Source organism: Silurus meridionalis, chromosome 10 (genome assembly GCF_014805685.1).
Source record: "Silurus meridionalis isolate SWU-2019-XX chromosome 10, ASM1480568v1, whole genome shotgun sequence".
NCBI classification, from domain to species: domain Eukaryota; kingdom Metazoa; phylum Chordata; class Actinopteri; order Siluriformes; family Siluridae; genus Silurus; species Silurus meridionalis.
In genome coordinates, this window is record NC_060893.1 from 10537773 (window position 1) to 10555914 (window position 18142).

The window sequence follows — 18142 nt, forward strand, 5'->3', positions numbered from 1 at the left end:
TATGCGGGGGTTTGTTGCTAACATGCTAAAGCTAAGCCGGTAACTAGCATTACCTCTCACCTACTTATTTAACCCCGCTGACACCAGCTTACAATGCATATTAGATATTTCTCTAAAACATATATAGGCATATTTATATCTCCAATAATATTTCCATTTAATTCACTGACAATTGTATAGCGTTTGTTTTAAGACTCGGAGCTGACTTCTTTGCCTGCTAGTTAGCCATTAGCGACATGTCAAGGTTATTTATTTCACTGTGTGTGTGTGTGTGTGTGTGTGTGTGTGTGTGTGTGTGTGTGTGTGTGTAGACAGATAGATATAGACAGAGAGAGAGATAGATAGATAGATAGATATAGATATAGAGAGATGTTTAAGTTTATAAGGCCATATACTGACTGTCTGATATACTGTGACTGAACATTAAGTATTTATTTGATAACCAGTTTTAGTATAATATTGTAGTTATTTATTAGTTCCCAAACATGTGTAAACCCCCCAAACAAAAAAATAAGCAATTCCCTGTGTAGTAAGCATTGATCAGAGTATCGATCAGCAGCTATCAGCTTAAACTACCCTGATTTGGATTGATTTGGTAACAGCCATGACAGCTATCTGATTTCAGCTGTCACTCTTCCATTTACAGATGTCCTGATAAACCCATATTTGTTTACATTATATTTCCTTCGTACCTTCTCTAAATTTGCTTGTTATTTACATGATTTATGTGATATTGCTTGACATTCATTAACCTGCTCTAGATTTGCCTAATTTAATACCTTCGGCTGCAATAGAAACCAGCCGAATGAAAAACTGGACAACCCGATTTATCCCTGCAGCCCTTTTATTTTTTTGTTCGTATTATTTTTGCCTTACAAAATTTACAAGAAAATGAAACAGAATGCAAGGTAACAGTGAACCAGGTATTTTATGGGTTAATGTTTTTTTTTTTTTAAACAGATGATAGAAAAGATGTTGGACCAGTCCAAGGAAAAACCCACCCTGAATTACTTTAATAGTTTTATTTATTGTATCAATTACTTACTTAATTAATTATTTTTTAAAGACTTTTAGATATTGGTCTGCTCAGAATGCTTTTCAGCTTCCCGCTTGAAGTGTTTGCCAATATAAGATAATTTCTATCTAAAAAGATCTGCTTTAGATGTTTTGACTGTCCAGGTCTGTCACCTTCTCGTCCTTATACTCTGCGGAAATATATATCATGTTCTAAAGCAGATTTCGTGTTAAAATTTGTCCACAATAACTGCTCTGGTCGTTTATTTTGTCTCGTAGATAATAAGCTGAGCATAGTCTGGAGTCCACTGTTTGCTGTGTAAACAACATTTTATGGTTGGGGAAATTTTATATTGCTGGAAAACAACGCATTATTTTATTTATTTCTTGCAGCTTACATCAGTGTTTGTTTGTTTGTTTGTTTATTTATTTATTTATTTATTTATTTATTATTATGTATGATTATTTTCTCTCCACAGTCGGGCCTGATCCAGAGGTTTCAGAGCACACTGGTTGTTGCGGAGCACAACAATGACACCTTGACACCCATCACTCTTAGTGCTATCACAGCAGCCAACAAACTCGGCGGGGAAGTGTCTTGTCTCATTGCTGGAACGGACTGTGCAAAGGTATATGGGCATTCTTATCCAGTCATAATTTAATTATCACAGATTTAAGGTCTTTTTTCAGATTGCTGTAATGTTTGTGTGCAGGTGGCAGAGCAACTTTCACAGGTTGAGGGCGTTAAAAAGGTTCTGGTTGCACAGCATGATGCCTACAAAGGATTGTTACCAGGTGAAGTATTATATACAAGCTTAAAGAAAAAAACAACAAATATTTTTTTTGCATTTGAGGGGAATCGGTGATAAATATTTTTTTTATTCTTGTTGCTGTTGTCCTGCTGGTCAAATATTAAAATGTGCAAATGTCAAAACCGAATTTGTTTTTGTTTATCTGATTTCTGTATTTTAATTTGGTTGTCTTCTCTAAACTAAAAATAAAAAAAAATAACTATATCACCAAACTGATCTAAAAGCATGGGAGTCTTCCATTTAGACGGTACACACTTACTCACATAAGGCGTTCAACACTTGGGCATTTTCAACAGCCCGTCTGCCTACTGGTGTGTTTTTGGTAGGAAACCTATGCAAAAACTTGCACAAAAAGTCTATACAGGTGCAAGCTCAGGATCGACCCAGGGACCTTGGAGATATGTGATGCAGCAATTAGCCTTTGGTCTAACTCAGTAATTTAATAAACTAGTAAAAATGTTTATAAGGATCTAAAACATAGTAGAGTTTAAATGACCAGGGACACAACTATAATGCATGTATAACCACTTAGCTTTTTTGGGTATTTGATTGTAGGGACTAAGTGTCAAATCAGCAGAATAAAGCAATCCTGTTTCTTCAATCATATTTTTGGCATGAATAATGGCAATTAGACTGTTGGAAGATTTTGATCAGTTGTGGCTTATTTCTGGATTCAGTGTAAAATAATTCTTGTTCCCTTTCCCCCCCCCCATAGAGGAGTTGACACCTCTCATCTTGGCAACCCAGCAACAATTCAAATTTACACACATCTGTGCTGGAGCATCTGCTTTTGGAAAGGTAAATAATTTATTTTATTTTATTTATTTATTTATTTATTTATTATCCTACACTAAAAATGGCAGCATATAAGTATACAGGAATAATGTCATTTTGTTAAAACATTAGTGTGTAATAGGGCTGAAACAATTCCACAAGTAATTCGATTACAAAAAAACCCAAAAAGGTTTAGTCCATTTAACTACGCACGGAGCACCGTGTTTCCCATGAACCATTATTACACACCACCTGCTGAACACTGTAGCGCTCTGGACAAGTAAACACAGAAGATGCTGCAGAATAAAAAATGGAGGAATGGAGAGAAAACAGCGAGAAGACTGTACAATTGAAAACTGTACAGTGCGGTTACCGTTTTTAAAGTCATTTGAAATATATTTTGATATTTTTATTTATATACAGTGTATTAAAAAAATCCGCATTGGCGGAGTAGAGTAGAGAGTGGAGCACATTTAGAAAGCTGACGATAAATACATGGATTTAGTGTGTGGAACATTTCAAACAGCTTATCCGGAGACAAGAAAAGAATATATATCGACATATCAATACTGTGCGATATTTAATAAATAAATAAATACGAGTGAGAATAATAAAGAGCGGCCACTGCAGAGGGACTTTTTGAAGGCACTGTATTTGTATTTAAATGCACTAAATGGGTTTAGTTTTCACAGATATTTTTGTATGAATTTCAGCAATAAAAATTTTAATTTCTCCTATAAAACAAACAAATTACTTGTTCATTTTAAGAGACCCGTCTTATTTTTCTTTCTTATATAGTTTTGCTCTTCAATAAAGAAAAAGTACTTCTTATCTAATTATTCGATGGAATAATCGTTAGAATACTCGATTGATAAAATAATCGATAGCAGCAGCCTTAGTGTATAAGCTTAAGTTTGGTTAAATACACTATATGGATGAAGGTACTGGGAGACCTGACCTAAGAACTTTATCCTTAAATGGTTCTTGTCCAAACTGTTGAAGGCACACAATTGTATGGGAAGCCTTTGGACGTGGTAGAATTAAACTTTTCCTTTACTTGAGTTGACAGTGCTCCTGTTCACAAAGCCATCTCCTTGAAGACATGGGTTGGAGTGGAAGATCTTTAGCGATAGAGCTCTGTTGAACATCTTTGATATGCCTCCCTACCCCACATCAGTACCTAATTTTCCTTACACCCTTGCTATTGCAGACTAAATGTGGAATGGGATGTTAAATATACGAATATGAATCTCATGGTCAGGTGTCCACAAAAAATGTCTTTTTATGAAAGAAAATCACATTATACACTTAAAGTTTAGTTACATTTATGTCGTGAAATCAAAGTTTTGACATGGAATGCCGATACAGAAATCTGACCACATTTAAATTTTTTTTTTTTTTTTACGAGGCTTATTTTATTTTTATGGCTTTCACGTGAATAGATTCTGGATCATGAATGGGTTGCACTGGTATTAGCGCTCTGTGAATTACTGTACAGTCTGCATGTTTTATTCTAACTATTAAATAACCCCCACTTTCATTGCTATGTTTTTGTTTTTTATTTTATTTTTTCCTTATTTTTCGTGCTGGCAGGTTACAACATTCAGCATGTAACTTTTATCTGATCTGTTATAGTTATTCTCAATGGGTTTATTGTGGAATATAAATGGGATATGAATCATGTCTGACACTACATAGTTAATGTTGTGTTAGACTTTACCCTTTATCTGAATTGTTTGAGAAGTCTGAAGTAAGTGAAGTGAAGCCCAGCCCACCATTATATGCAGAGCGATTTGTCATTCTGCAGCCAAACTGTCAGCCGGCAGATCTAATGGTATTTAAATTCAATTGTAATACATTTAACAGTATCTTGTGCAGTGTAACCCCAGACCAAATAGATATATTAGTCTCAAATTCCTCACTGGCTAGATGTATTTCATATGATGGATTTTTTAAGTGGTGGATTTGGTTTCATTATGTCACTATATGAAACACTTGAGGTACCACTATGTGATATTTTTCACATCCAGACTTTTTTTTTTTTTTTTACCCCTCTCAGGCAGGATGTTTGTGTTCTGTCTGAGGTTTAAGATCATGGACGTTTTTACACATTGCAGAGCCTGAACCTGTATTTTTGCTCCATTACCATCTGAAATCTATATAATTATGGAAATCTACTCAACCCATAGACAGGAGACCAGGTTATGCATTTAATTCATGGTTCATTATTCTAGTAGCCTACACTGGTTCTTGAAGTATGAAGTTTGCCTACTAGTGAAATGAGTGATAGACAAGTTATGTTAAATTCAGTGTCCTGCAGAGGTTCACCCCGTCTGAACTTTTTTACATTTTCTAGTGTTTGTACCTGGAACTGAATTGGACTTCATTGAAAATCTTGCCATTTGATTGGCACATGTTTGAAAGTGCAAAATTCTTTATTTTTAAATGTTGACACGAGTTACATAAACAGAAAAAGGCAGACATTTATTTGGTTGCAGATATTTCCCCTGATTAAATACTTTGTAAAGCTATGTTTTTTGTATGCATTTATAGCCCCAAGTCTGCTGGGATATGTTTGGGTTATAAGGTTTTTAGGTTTAAACCACTCCAGTGTAGCTTTGTCAGTTTGCTTGGCATCAGTGTCCTAATGGATAGTACACCTCTTTTTCACCATGTTGCTGCTGATGAAACATATCAACACGTACTTCACTATTGTAAAGGTGCTCTCAGGGTAATAAGTGGTATTGTGTTTCTGGTAAACATGGTGCTTTAAAAACCAAAGCCCAGTAAAGTGAAACTGTGACTCATCATACAATACAAAATCATACAAAGATTTCTCTAGCATGTCTTAAAACTTCAGGATTGTTGAAAAAAAAAAATTAAACACTGGTAGATACTTTTCCAGAAGAACATCCAGATAAATTGTTTTGATTGTTCTTTGTTCTTCATGATGCTGGTTATTTAGGCAATATGACACAAAATCAATACCATGTAGAATCTTTGTCCTAACAGTGTCTTCTTTAACGTCCATCACCCAAACATTATAAAGAGCAGCAACTTGTACTTGGTAAATATTAAGATATTATGACTTTAGATTTTTCCATGAGTTGAGTTTTTAGTGGAATGAGTATATCATTGCACATTAAAGAAAGAATGTGGTACTGAGTACTGATCTTATGGCCATGCTGACCATTCTAAAGTGCATTTTAAGCCACTATCCCCTAAATTATTTCAATTTTTCTTGTACAATTTCTATTACATATTTCTAAACGTAATTGTGGTATCCTTTTCAGAATCTTCTTCCCAGGGTGGCTTCTAAGCTGGATGTTGCTCCGATCTCCGACATCATAGAGATCAAATCCCCTGACACGTTTGTGAGGACAATTTATGCAGGTAACTGTGAAGTTGAATCATTCTGTAATCATTTTAATTAACTGGTGTGTATAATGTGTATTGAACGTATTCCAATTCACACCATGTTTCTCTTGTCCTTCTCACTAGAACATTCCTGTGCTTGTTCATATGATTTACTACTTTTGGATAAATATGCAACTAATGACTCACTCCCATGTATTAAATCAGATTTTCACCGAAAAAAAATCATATTTTTAAAATTGTTGCTTATTGCCCTTTCGACCAGAGTTTCACTAATTATGTCCCAAAAGTCTCTGAAAATCGGACAGCATAAGTATGTGCAATAAATGCTGTCCTTAACCACTTTATCTTCTGGCAGTTATATATGTGCTTCATTTTTGCAATCTACTTGCAACATTTTTCACATGGCGCATTTGCTTTGTACTGTAAATTATTTTTAAATGGCCATTCACTAAAATGTAAACCTGGCCTACAATAATACACTTTTCACTCACATTTTCCATAAGGGCTATTTTATATGAATGTTCAAACAAAAAAAAAAAAAAAGATGATAAATTAGAGGAGCTCAAGTTCTGTTAAAGCATTTAGTTCATTGAACAGTGCAGCGCTGCAATTACACATGAATGTCTGTTTCTTCTGAACTAATAGAAATCGAGATTGTTTCAAATGTGCAGTGTTTAGGAAAAAATATTATATGACAGTGTACATTTCTGAAATCTCTATATTGTGTTTACCTTAGGAAATGCCCTTAGTACTGTCAAGTGCAATGAAAAAGTCAAGGTCTTTACAGTAAGAGGGACTTCTTTCGAACCTGCTAAACAAGGAGGAAGTGCAACATCAGAACAAGGTACTTCAGTAAGACTGATCCTGTAGAACTTTTTTTTATATTAGTTGCTAATATTTCCATTGGAATTTTTAATTGATGATCCACAGCTTTTTTTTTCCTTACAAGTGCAATTAGTATAAGTATAAATGAGAGTTTGCTGGTTATAAACCGCTTTTGCTTCTGTTGTAGTGTCTACTGCTGGTCCTGCTGGCATATCTGAATGGCTAGAGCAGAATCTGACTAAGAGTGACCGGCCTGAGCTCACCAGTGCCAAGGTTGTTGTGTCTGGAGGTACGAGATTGCTCATAAGCGCAACCGTGTTCTACTAGGAGATTGCTGATGTTCAGTGTGATGAGTCTGTTTCATTTGAACCTAATCCATTAAATTCAAAACACAAATGTGTGTCAGGATGCTGAATATTACTCATAATTTTTGAGTGTGGTCAATCAATAGGGTGAAAAGCAAGCCAGTATTGATTTGACAAGGGTCATAATCTTGTCAATAATGTTATACTATATGAACGTATGCCTTCTGTTTTTTTTTTCCCTAACAGGCCGAGGTCTAAAGAGTGGTGAAAACTTCAAGCTGCTTTATGACCTGGCTGACAGATTAAATGCTGCTGGTATGTAGGGTTATATTTTTCTTACTAAAGAAATAGTTCATGATATGTTTGAGAATAATTATTATCTGACTTTTCCTATTTGTTTGGTGGTCATGACACTAAATATTATATACTTTAATTTCACAAGTTGGTGCCTCCAGAGCTGCAGTAGATGCTGGATATGTCCCCAATGACTTGCAGGTTGGACAGACAGGAAAGATTGTAGCCCCTGTAAGTAACACTATTTGCAGATTAACTTTCTTCTATTTACTCATTTCCAAAAGACTTCTAATGCTCATACATACTGTTTATAAACATGAGATAACGCACCCAAAATCCATCAGAAGGCATTTTTCTCTGTATCTACTATGATGTCTGATGTATATGATAGATTGCTTTAACTTTCAAGCCAGCGGTCTTTTTTGTAGTCGGATAAAGATGGATTCTTGTTGCCTTTTAAAAAGGTTAATTTTCCATTATCTGGTTCAAGTGGGACCTCCCAACTGTCATTATCTACACATTAGAGCGGCTTGGAGCTGCCGTAATGTAGTTAATGGCACATTCAGGCTCCTAAATGATTTACCAGAGCCATTAGTGGAGCAGACTGCTGTGAATGTCTGCCCTCGGCTCAAATCAGGCAACCCAGTTTCAAACCCAGCTCACCAAATGTTTTGACAAGCTTGTCAGATGCTCCATGGTGTTTTTGTATTTGTAATCATTGTGAAAGAACACTTGTAAAAATATACATTTTAACTAGATGACCAGTAATAAAAAAAATAAATAAATAAAAAAGGGGATCAATAATTAAATTAGATTATAATTTTTTATTTTTTTATTTTATTTTTATTACTTTTGTTTCTGTTTTGTATGGTGGAAAAAAAAAATCAAGTCAAAACTTAGATTTATATATGTCTTATCAATCACACTTCACCTAGTCGGTAAACTGTTAACTAATAAAATACATTTAGTCCACATTCTTGAATAAACCCTCCAGGTTCTTTTGTTGTGCGTTTCAGATTTAAACATCAAACTTTTCTTTCAGACTCTTCTACGATTGTGTCTCTGTATGGATTCGAGTAAGAGAGTCTGGAACAAACTACTGTATTTGCCTGGCCTTGTTACAGTTAAATGTGGCCTGGCTTTTAGGACTGAGGCTGCCTGTGTGTTCACAAATTGATGCTGTGCTCCTGGGAAAGCATGGCAGTCACATTAAACAGCACTAAAATATTCATAGGCCAGTGCATTAAGCTGAGAGCTCATCCCTGGGGGCCAGGGGTGGTGAAAGAGGCAAAAGGAATGGTGGGGGCTCCTATGGTCTACACCCCGTTAAGAGTCTGCTTTTGAGGGATTACTTGTAAAGGCTGTTCTGGCTCTAGAAATGTTCAGGTGGGGTCGCTGGTATTTCACTGATGTGCCATATATATATATGTGTGTGTGTGTGTGTGTGTGTGTGTGTGTGTGTGTGTGTGTGTATAATAATAAATAAGTATTTGAACACCCTGCTATTTTGCAAGTTCTCCCACTTAGAAATCATGGAGGGGTCTGAAATTGTCATCGTAGGTGCAAGTCCACTGTGAGAGACATAATCTAAAAAAAAAATCCAGAAATAACAATATATGATTTTTAAACTATTTATTTGTATGATACGGCTGCAAATAAGTATTTGAACACCTGTCTATCGGCTAGAATTCTGACCCTCAAAGACCTGTTAGTCTGCCTTTAAAATGTCCACCTCCACTACATTTATTATCCTAAATTAAATGCACCTGTTTGAGGTCGTTAGCTGCATAAAGACACCTGTCCACCCCATACAATCAGTAAGAATCCAACTACTAACATGGCCAAGACCAAAGAGCTGTCCAAAGACACTAGAGACAAAATTGTACACCTCCACAAGGCTGGAAAGGGCTACGGGGAAATTACTAAGCAGCTTGGTGAAAAAAGGTCCACTGTTGGAGCAATCATTAGAAAATGGAAGAAGCTAAACATGACTGTCAATCTCCCTCGGACTGGGGCTCCATGCAAGATCTCACCTCGTGGGGTCTCAATGATCCTAAGGAAGGTGAGAAATCAGCCCAGAACTACACAGGAGGAGCTGGTCAATGACCTGAAAAGAGCTGGGACCACCGTTTCCAAGGTTACTGTTGGTAATACACTAAGACGTCATGGTTTGAAATCATGCATGGCACGGAAGGTTCCCCTGCTTAAACCAGCACATGTCCAGGCACGTCTTAAGTTTGCCAATGACCATTTGGATGATCCAGAGGAGTCATGGGAGAAAGTCATGTGGTAAGCTGAGACCAAAATAGAAATTTTGGGTCATAATTTCACTAAATGTGTTTGGAGGAAAAAGAATGATGAGTACCATCCCAAGAACACCATCCCTACTGTGAAGCATGGGGGTGGTAGCATCATGCTCTGGCCAGTCTCCATGCCAGCATCATGCTCTAGCCAGTCTCCAGACCTAAACCCAATAGAGAATCTTTGGAGAAAGCTCAAACTCCGTGTTTCTCAGCGACAGGCCAGAAACCTGACTGATCTAGAGAAGATCTGTGTGGGGGAGTGGGCCAAATTCCCTCCTGCAGTGTGTGCAAACCTGGTGAAAAACTACAGGAAATGTTTGACCTCTGTAATTGCAAAAAAAGGCTACTGTACCAAATATTAACATTGACTTTCTCAGGTGTTCAAATACTTATTTGCAGCTGTATCATACAAATAAATAGTTAAAAAAATCCTACATTCTGATTTCTGGATTTTTTTTTTTTTTAGATTATGTCTCTCACAGTGGACATGCACCTACGATGACAATTTCAGACTCCTCCATGATTTCTAAGTGGGAGAACTTGCAAAATAGCAGGGTGTTCAAACACTTATTTTCCCTGATTTCCCTTATTGTGTGTGTGTGTGTGTGTGTGTGTGTGTGTGTGTGTGTGTGTGTGTGTGTGTGTGTGTGTGTGTGTGTGTGTGTGTGTGGTTGCGTAAGGCCTGCGCCAACCATCTTTATAACTGCCATTTCTTTTCAATTAAATATTATGTTTATTCCAAAAATTATAACTTCCACTTTCATTAATTACAGATCTGGGGTTGCTGCATGCAGTTATTTAGCTTTCATAAGGGCTAGTTGCAGGCAGCAGTCACATTTATTATTCTGCATTTAAGTAGCACATTTGTACCTGCCATATTTCTGCCTAAGGCAGGAACTGATTAGGGAAGAGCTCAGTTGGGCCCTGAAAGCTTATTAAATGAGTTATTCTATTCTAAAATTATTCATTACTGTCATGGTAATGAATAGAGTTAAAGAGATAACTATAATTCATGTTGATAGCTTAATTAGGGGAATGTTTAGGCTAATAACGGGTAAATCGAAAATTGTTTTTAACACAAATCACTGACACCTGCTTGGTTGAAGATAAATGAATTATACTGCAGATGACATTTACACCCAAATATGCTTTGTGCACAGGAGCTGTACATTGCAGTTGGAATTTCTGGAGCTATCCAGCATCTTGCTGGAATGAAGGACAGTAAGGTAAGATAATGTAAATTATATATGCTGCTCTCTAGAATTAGCTGTAATAGAAGTAGCTAGTGAAGAGTCTGTTGCCCAGTAGCACTTCTGAATCTTCCAGAGTGTCTGTCCCAAGTCTTTTTTATATTGAACTTGACGGTGTGTTCAACTGGAGAGCAATTCTAAATGTGATCTGCAGGAGCTTTTTACCTGCATGTATTATTCACATGCATTTTCTGCCTGATTTGTGTGTTGTCAGTGCAGCTCTTTGTGACTGTACTTCAGTATCTAACAGACCACCTATATTTTAGCTGATGCACCTGCTTCATTTGCAGATAATTAATTCTCTAAATTAAAATTTTTATATGGTACTTTATATATATATATATATATATATATATATATATATATATATAACGCTTATATGGTACTGCTGCTCGGATACAATTAATCAGAAGGCGTTAATTCAACTGCATCGAACTGTAATTAAAAAGGATAAAAAAAATTGAAGCGTTAAAGCTTCATGTGAATTGTTTATTTAGCTTTTTGTTTGAAAGAAGTCTCCAGTCCCAGCACTTTGCAACAATCATAGGTGCAACTGTAACTGTATTTACTGGCACAGGAAAGTATTTGGGGCTCTGTTTCTCAGTTTCATTGTCTTATTAATGTGAGATGACAGGGAATGACTTCTTTCACTGATGTTTCACACCTTAAATGTGTTGCATGAATTAAAACTGTAATGTCAGTGCTTAATTTTGTTGTATTACTTATTTATTGAGCCTGAAAGTATTTTATGGTCACAGTATACCTTTAAAAAAAATACTTTTGTTTGTCTGTTCAGTAATTTCAGTTAATCAGGGAAACTCTTGCCTGCACAGTCGTACTGTCTGAAACCTGTTATCCTTTTTTCCAGACAATTGTTGCAATCAACAAGGATCCTGAGGCCCCTATTTTCCAAGTTGCAGATTTCGGCTTGGTTGCTGATTTATTCAAGGTAAATGTGTCTCTTAGTTAATAGCACAGAAAAGCATCATCAAACACATTATTATGGTTTTAATCATAAGGAGGATTTATCCTAAAAAAAAAAAAAAAAAAAAAACTCTTTAAAGGGGCATTGCACGTAAATGTAGTGTAATCAGACTCCACTGGCTACTGGTTCCTGTAGTGCCAAGTATACCTTATCACTTCCAGTCAGCAGACAGAAATGCAGAAAGACTGGGGAAATGAAAGCTCCTGTTTTTCTTGATAAATTTTGCAGCATGCATTATTCCAACTAATGGAAATGTGCTTCTGCTGAATTATTGACCTGCATTAATCAGAAGAGTCTGCTCTTATACTGGGGCCATTAAAGTGAGGGCAAGGTAGACATAACATACATCTTTTCCTCCTTCACACCAGAAAAGTAATTGATAGTTGCTGCAAGTGTTTAAGGTGTAGACTTTCACCTTTATTTTCACTGCCCCTTTGCCAGTGCTTTACATGGCCCATTGGCTCCTGTGGTTTTACAGTGGCATACAAAGTGCAGAAGGCAGAGGGTTGCCACACACTCTAGTACCTGCCCGTTGTGGGTGTTTAGCGCCTGTAAACCTTGCAGCATTTATCTTCACGTGTTTGCCCTGTCGTTCATGTTTTATTTAGGCTGTGTAGTGCTTGGTGCAGGTGTGTGTGCAAACTCTGGGGAAGTGATCGGTAATGATAGACCGAAGGAGTTGCTCACCGATCAGTTTACACCTGATTACTCCTCAGATAACTGATTAATATACATGGGCTTTCTCCTCTTCCTTAAACTGAAAAGTGATCCAGGGGATATATTCAGGTGATATTGTTTTACAGTTGCTTTGCATAACTACTATTTCAAACTAATTGAATGGTATTTTGCTGGTAAACCTTTTAATGAAAATTGAGCGTATAGGACAGATTCTGATTCTCTTTCTGATACAGTGCTTCACACAAGTTTAATCTAGTTTAATATGATTTGCACAATTATTTATATATATTAATTTTTTTGTTTGTTTTAAATACCCACATATAGGCTGTCCCAGAGATGATCGAGGCTCTGAAGAAGTAAAATTCATTACACAGCTTGTAACTGGAACATTCACAGGAGCCTTCTCTGTAACTGTGCTGGACACATGCCTTATGAATGAGCTAGGAAATGTCACACCTCCTGCATTCATCCCTCCTGATTCTCACATCAGGCCTTTCTTTATTTAGGTAAAGTTTTCAGGAGTCTACATGTCATGTTGCTGTATCTAATAACATCATAATGTGGTCAGTATATTTTTGATGTCTGATTTAATTTGCCAATAGCAATGTTTTGGACTTTGCCTCAGACTTTGCATAACAACTACACACACTTACTATTTGCATCATGTAATAAATATCAATCCAATATCAGTCCTTTTTTTGTTAGATTTTTATTTAAAGCTCGCTTCATGAAAGAAAAGTGTGATACATAATTGTAAATCAGGTTTAAATTGCTTTTTATTAATGGACATGCTCCTGCATTTCAGTGCAATTAGACAAAATAAGCTAATTTCACATTTAGTTGTCTGGTTTAGACTTGGAATAAATCATTAAAATAAACAAAACTCTGTTTTGCAAAACAGTCACAGTCTGATCATCTTTCCCTGTTTACATTTTCCAGAAAAGCAGTAATATTTAAACACTTCACATGACTCTACTTAAACAAATGCAGAAAACCAAGGGATTCAATAAATTTACCAACTTTTATTTGCTTTGCAATTTATCCCATTATCAGTTATATAAAACGCCTTAATTAACAATACAGGATTAGTCAGCCTTAATCAAAAGCAGAAAATTCATTCTCATGCTGTAAGGATAGGGTCAATGTTAGGAGTTATGGCAACATTCTCACCCATCATTCCCCATTAAAAACCTTCTAATATTTTATTCCTGAAATGTTCTCAAAGTCAAATCTAAGCAGTTTTTTTTATTTTTATTAATACTTTGTTTGCATGCTTGGTTCCAGTCATAGAGTTTTGAATACAAACGTTAGCATCAGTAAGAAAGGCAAAGGTAAGAAATTTGGCTGAGTAACACAGCTCGACACATTTGAACACAGATCAAATGTAACCCTGCAGCAGTCGGATCAGTAGGCCTTTACTGTACATTGTGATGTTATTCATATAAATAAAACGAATAAAAACTGTTACCTCGTTGACCCATTACCTCAACCAAACCCTGAAATAAGAACACATAAAGAATCACAAGTATTCCCGCCTCATTTCTATACTACGTGGCTGTCTGAAAGCTCAAGTGCGTTTATATCCCGTTGCTGGTTTCAGACGGTCACCGAACACGGACGAACATTGAAGTAGGAAATTCCTGATGAATGTTCCAGTGATGGCTCCCAATGTGCCTCTCCCTGGGCTCTGGAAGGTTGTGCAATTTTGGCAGGAGGGACACACATTGTTTGTGTTTTGCTGAGTTAGAGAGAGAGAGAGAGAGAGAGATAGAGAGATAGAGAGAGCGAGGGGAGGAGAGAGAGAGGAGGGGGGGGAGGAGAGAGAGAGGGAGGGGGAGAGGAGAGAGAGGACGGACATGTGCAGACAATTCCTTGCCATGAAGATAGAAAACCTCAATGGAAAAGGCAACTGAAAGCAAAGTCCTTAGCATGTTGCTCAGTGTACACTTCTACATGGCAAGAAGCCTGGGAGTCTAAGTGAACAGTGCTGGCTGAGAGAGAGAGACAGAGAGGGAAGCTGCTTTAGCTGGTGATGGTGGCCATGCCGCTGTACTCCATGCCCTACGTGTCCGGCATGCGAGTCAGTGGAGCATCTGCAGGTTCCATGAGTCTGTACTTCTCATCCAGCAATGGTTCATTTCCCTGCAGGTGGATCAGTGGCTTGGTTTGGAACACAGCCATGCTCTCTTGGTTCCTCTTATTGTAAATATTGACCCTGTGCTCCAGCTCGGGGCTGGCTTTAGCTGAGCCGGCTGGACTGGGGAGCTTCAGGTTAAGCGGGTTCACTCTGCCCTTCTGGGCTAAACATGAGTCCTCAGACAGGGATGAGAGAAGTTCCTGGACCACAGCACTGGGGTTGTGCCCTCCACCCTGTGTGCCCAGTGTCAGTGGACTGCAGTAAGGCGGTGGACAACAGTGCTGGCCGCTATAGTCAGAGGTGGAGGCCTCACGTACGGTGGAGCTACACTCACTGCTGGAGGCCAGTGTATGGCTGCTGATGCTGTGCTGGCGTGCTGAGAAGCTGCAGCTAGAGCATGACACTGTGCTGCTGGGAGCCTCGCTCACTGAGCTGCCTGGTCCATCAGCACTCACCAGAGATGGAGGCAGCTGGCATGGGTTTGTGGGCAGGTGCACGTCTATGGCTGTAGTAGTTATAATGCGTGCACCTGGCTCTGGAACCCCAATATCTGCAACAAAAACAAAAGCTACATTTTTTTTTTTAAGTTTAATATACTCTGACCAGCCAATAAAATTATGACCACTTGCCTAATATTGTGTTGGTCCCCCTTTTGTTTAAAAAACAGTCCTGACCCATTGAGCATTAACTTCTTTAATTCAGCAATTTAAACTACAGTAGCTTGTCTGCTGGATCGGCCCGTACAAGAGACATATGTTAAATCTAGAATCACTAAGGGTTCTTCAGTTTGTCTGGCTGGAAAAACATTTCCCAAACTGTTGCCACAGTTTACAATTGTCTACAAAGGCTTTGTATGCTGTAGCATTACAGCCTTCAGTGGCCTACTAAGTGGCCTCTTCCAGCACAACAGTACCAATGTATACAAAGCAACTGGGCAATTTAACAAAGCTAATAGAAAGGGTTTGACAAGGTTGATGTGGAAGAACTCAATCAATTCTGAACATTCATTGTCTGCCCGGAGTTCTGATTCAACCATGTTTAACACTAGGCTTTTTCACCTGACACAAGTAGCTGATGTTTTTAATGCTCTTTTGGCTGAATGGACACAGCCACATTTTAATAAATAGTGGACAGTCTACACCAGAACTGTGTTAAAGGAATTTATGCCATACTCATGCTCATGGTGTGGGAATGTGATGTTTACTGAGCACATATGAAGTTGATGTACTTCCTCCCAGACACTCTCCTGTCTTTTATTTTCCAAACTGCTGCTCACGCAGCATTATAAGCCAGCATACTACACATTGATGGGAATGTTTAATAGGATTTCACATGAGCTAGCAGATGCCCACAGATTTTTTTCACTTCACAAGAAAGAAAGCAGGAAGTCCTTCCTATTTAGAGAGCAGGACCAGCCATGCTCTCAGTCTCCTGTGTGTGGAATCCAGAAGATGGCTAATGTATCATATGTATTCCATTACTCAGTCCCCAGACGATAGAGCTTTTTTTATTGCATTTTCCTTACTATAGATCAAGCATAAAATACATGCATTGTGCTCATATCAATATGTTTCTTACCACTACTTGGCTCACTGTAATACTGGCTGATGTAATTGTTCATGTCATCTTGAGCGATGTTTTCTGAAATGAAACAAAAGCAGTCAATCACATGGCATAATAACAGATTATAACTACTTATAATTTCACAGTGGAAAAGCATTCTGTTTTGCTCAAACACGCATTACACATAATCTGTGATTCTGTAATGAATACGGTACACTATTGTAGCTTCGAGTGGGCCAGGTAACACTGGAGCATAGGTGGCAGACTCTGGATAAGTGAGATGGCTTATGATCTACTCAGCAGAACGGGAAAGCTGCCACTCTTTAAGTGCCACTCCTTCATCCCTGGAGACACAAACCTTCTCCAAATGCCTTTGTCATTCATTTTTTAATGTTTAAATTATTTATATGACAGTGGCCCAGGAGGAGAGATGTAGTGGCCTAAAACACCAGCAAGACAATCACTCTGGGATAAATAACCCATGAGGAGAAGGAGGAGCGCAGACTGTGTTAAAGCTGTCTACTTTTATTCTTAATTCTGAGTGAGACTGGAGAAAGAGTAAGATGGGGAGCGTAAGGGAAAGAGTGTGCGGGAGTGAAAGAGTGAAAGCACTGAGGCAGATTCGGGTGATTTAATGCTCCTGTAGTGTTATGGTGTGTGCTCTGAGCTTTGACCCCACGCTCTGACAGCTTGAGCCGTTCATCTGGCTATGAATTTTATGGTCTGTCAGAACCTGATCATGCTATCGGCCCCTTTATTTACTTTTCCTATCTGCTCTCAAAATGTGAAGAATTTCTCTGGTGGAAATAAGGGGACATTCGAAGCAATAATTTTAAACAAGTGAGTCTTAGAGTCTTTTGGATGCAGAAAATGGCAATAAATCTGAACATTCTGAACATTCATTATGTCACTGGGAAGCACTGGCACACATCAAAAAGAGAGTCTTTGTATCCGGGATCTCTCGCCCACTCTCGCTATGACGTGAATAAGACTTGGCCACTAAAACACACAGCCTCAGGCTACTTTAGCTCTCTCTTGTCTTTCACTGAACGCTCCCCTGAGGTCAGGCGCCACTCCAACAGCCCTTTCTGTCCAGTCACTCTTCTGATTAGAAAAAGCCACATGCCAGGGTCCTGCTCCCACAATCCTCTGGGGGCCAGAGTGTAGCTTGCTGGCAGCCCATTGTGGTTTTTTCAGGTGAAAGGAACAGATGTTTATGCCATATCTAAGTACGCTTTTAGGAGTAACATGGCCCAATGCACAGAGCACTGTGGGTGAGTTTAGGATGTCAGCTGTAGCTGTTCAGATCCCAATGTAAGCTGACATCATGCGCACAACACAGCCAGCGTGCAACAATGTTTGTTACGCTCAGTCAAGTGGAAGTGATATGTGCCATGTTTTCATTCGCATTTTAAGCAACTTACCGCAGAGTTCACAAAATGATATGCAGTTTGTTGTGTTTTTTGTGCAATTTGTTATTATATTTTAGATTTTGAAAGAGTGCTTTTAGAAGACTTTCTTTTCCCCACAAAGCCAAGAGAATACAACAGAAACTCAACATTTGATTGAAAACAGGATATTAACCCAGAACCTCTGACAATGTAATTCACACACTATTCTTGCTCTGTACTATTCAACTGCTGTCAGTAACATTCCGTCCTTCTGTCTGGCCATCTTCACCCTTACTGTTCTATTTATGCCCACAGAACCTTAGTTAAAGTTCTAGTGGTGTCTTGAGAAATCCAGGTGTTTATGTTGGTGGTTAGAAAATGCTTCCTTTCACAAATTCTTTGGCATCGAGGTGGTGTTACCATGATCCTTTTT

The 18142-nt window shown here is 38.0% G+C and overlaps 2 protein-coding genes across 4 annotated transcripts in view; one reads left to right on the top strand and one right to left on the bottom strand.

The window, feature by feature from the left end:
- Positions 1–13307, top strand: part of etfa (electron transfer flavoprotein subunit alpha) — a 13732-nt gene extending 425 nt beyond the window's left edge. The window contains exons 2-12 of the mRNA XM_046859681.1: positions 1494–1643; positions 1728–1809; positions 2542–2624; positions 5894–5993; positions 6715–6822; positions 6991–7092; positions 7355–7423; positions 7551–7633; positions 10866–10931; positions 11824–11904; positions 12943–13307. Of these exons, the coding sequence (XP_046715637.1) occupies positions 1494–1643; positions 1728–1809; positions 2542–2624; positions 5894–5993; positions 6715–6822; positions 6991–7092; positions 7355–7423; positions 7551–7633; positions 10866–10931; positions 11824–11904; positions 12943–12978 (960 nt within the window). The 3' untranslated portion in view covers positions 12979–13307. The remainder of the gene's footprint in view (positions 1–1493; positions 1644–1727; positions 1810–2541; positions 2625–5893; positions 5994–6714; positions 6823–6990; positions 7093–7354; positions 7424–7550; positions 7634–10865; positions 10932–11823; positions 11905–12942) is intronic.
- A 1131-nt stretch (positions 13308–14438) lies between these two features.
- tmem266 (transmembrane protein 266) overlaps positions 14439–18142 on the bottom strand; it is a 47410-nt gene continuing 43706 nt past the window's right edge. For all 3 annotated transcript variants that reach the window (XM_046860318.1, XM_046860317.1, XM_046860316.1), the window contains 2 exons: positions 16334–16396; positions 14439–15305 (listed from right to left, as the gene is read on the bottom strand). In XM_046860318.1, coding sequence (XP_046716274.1) covers positions 14680–15305; positions 16334–16396 — 689 coding nt within the window. In that variant the 3' untranslated portion in view covers positions 14439–14679. The remainder of the gene's footprint in view (positions 15306–16333; positions 16397–18142) is intronic.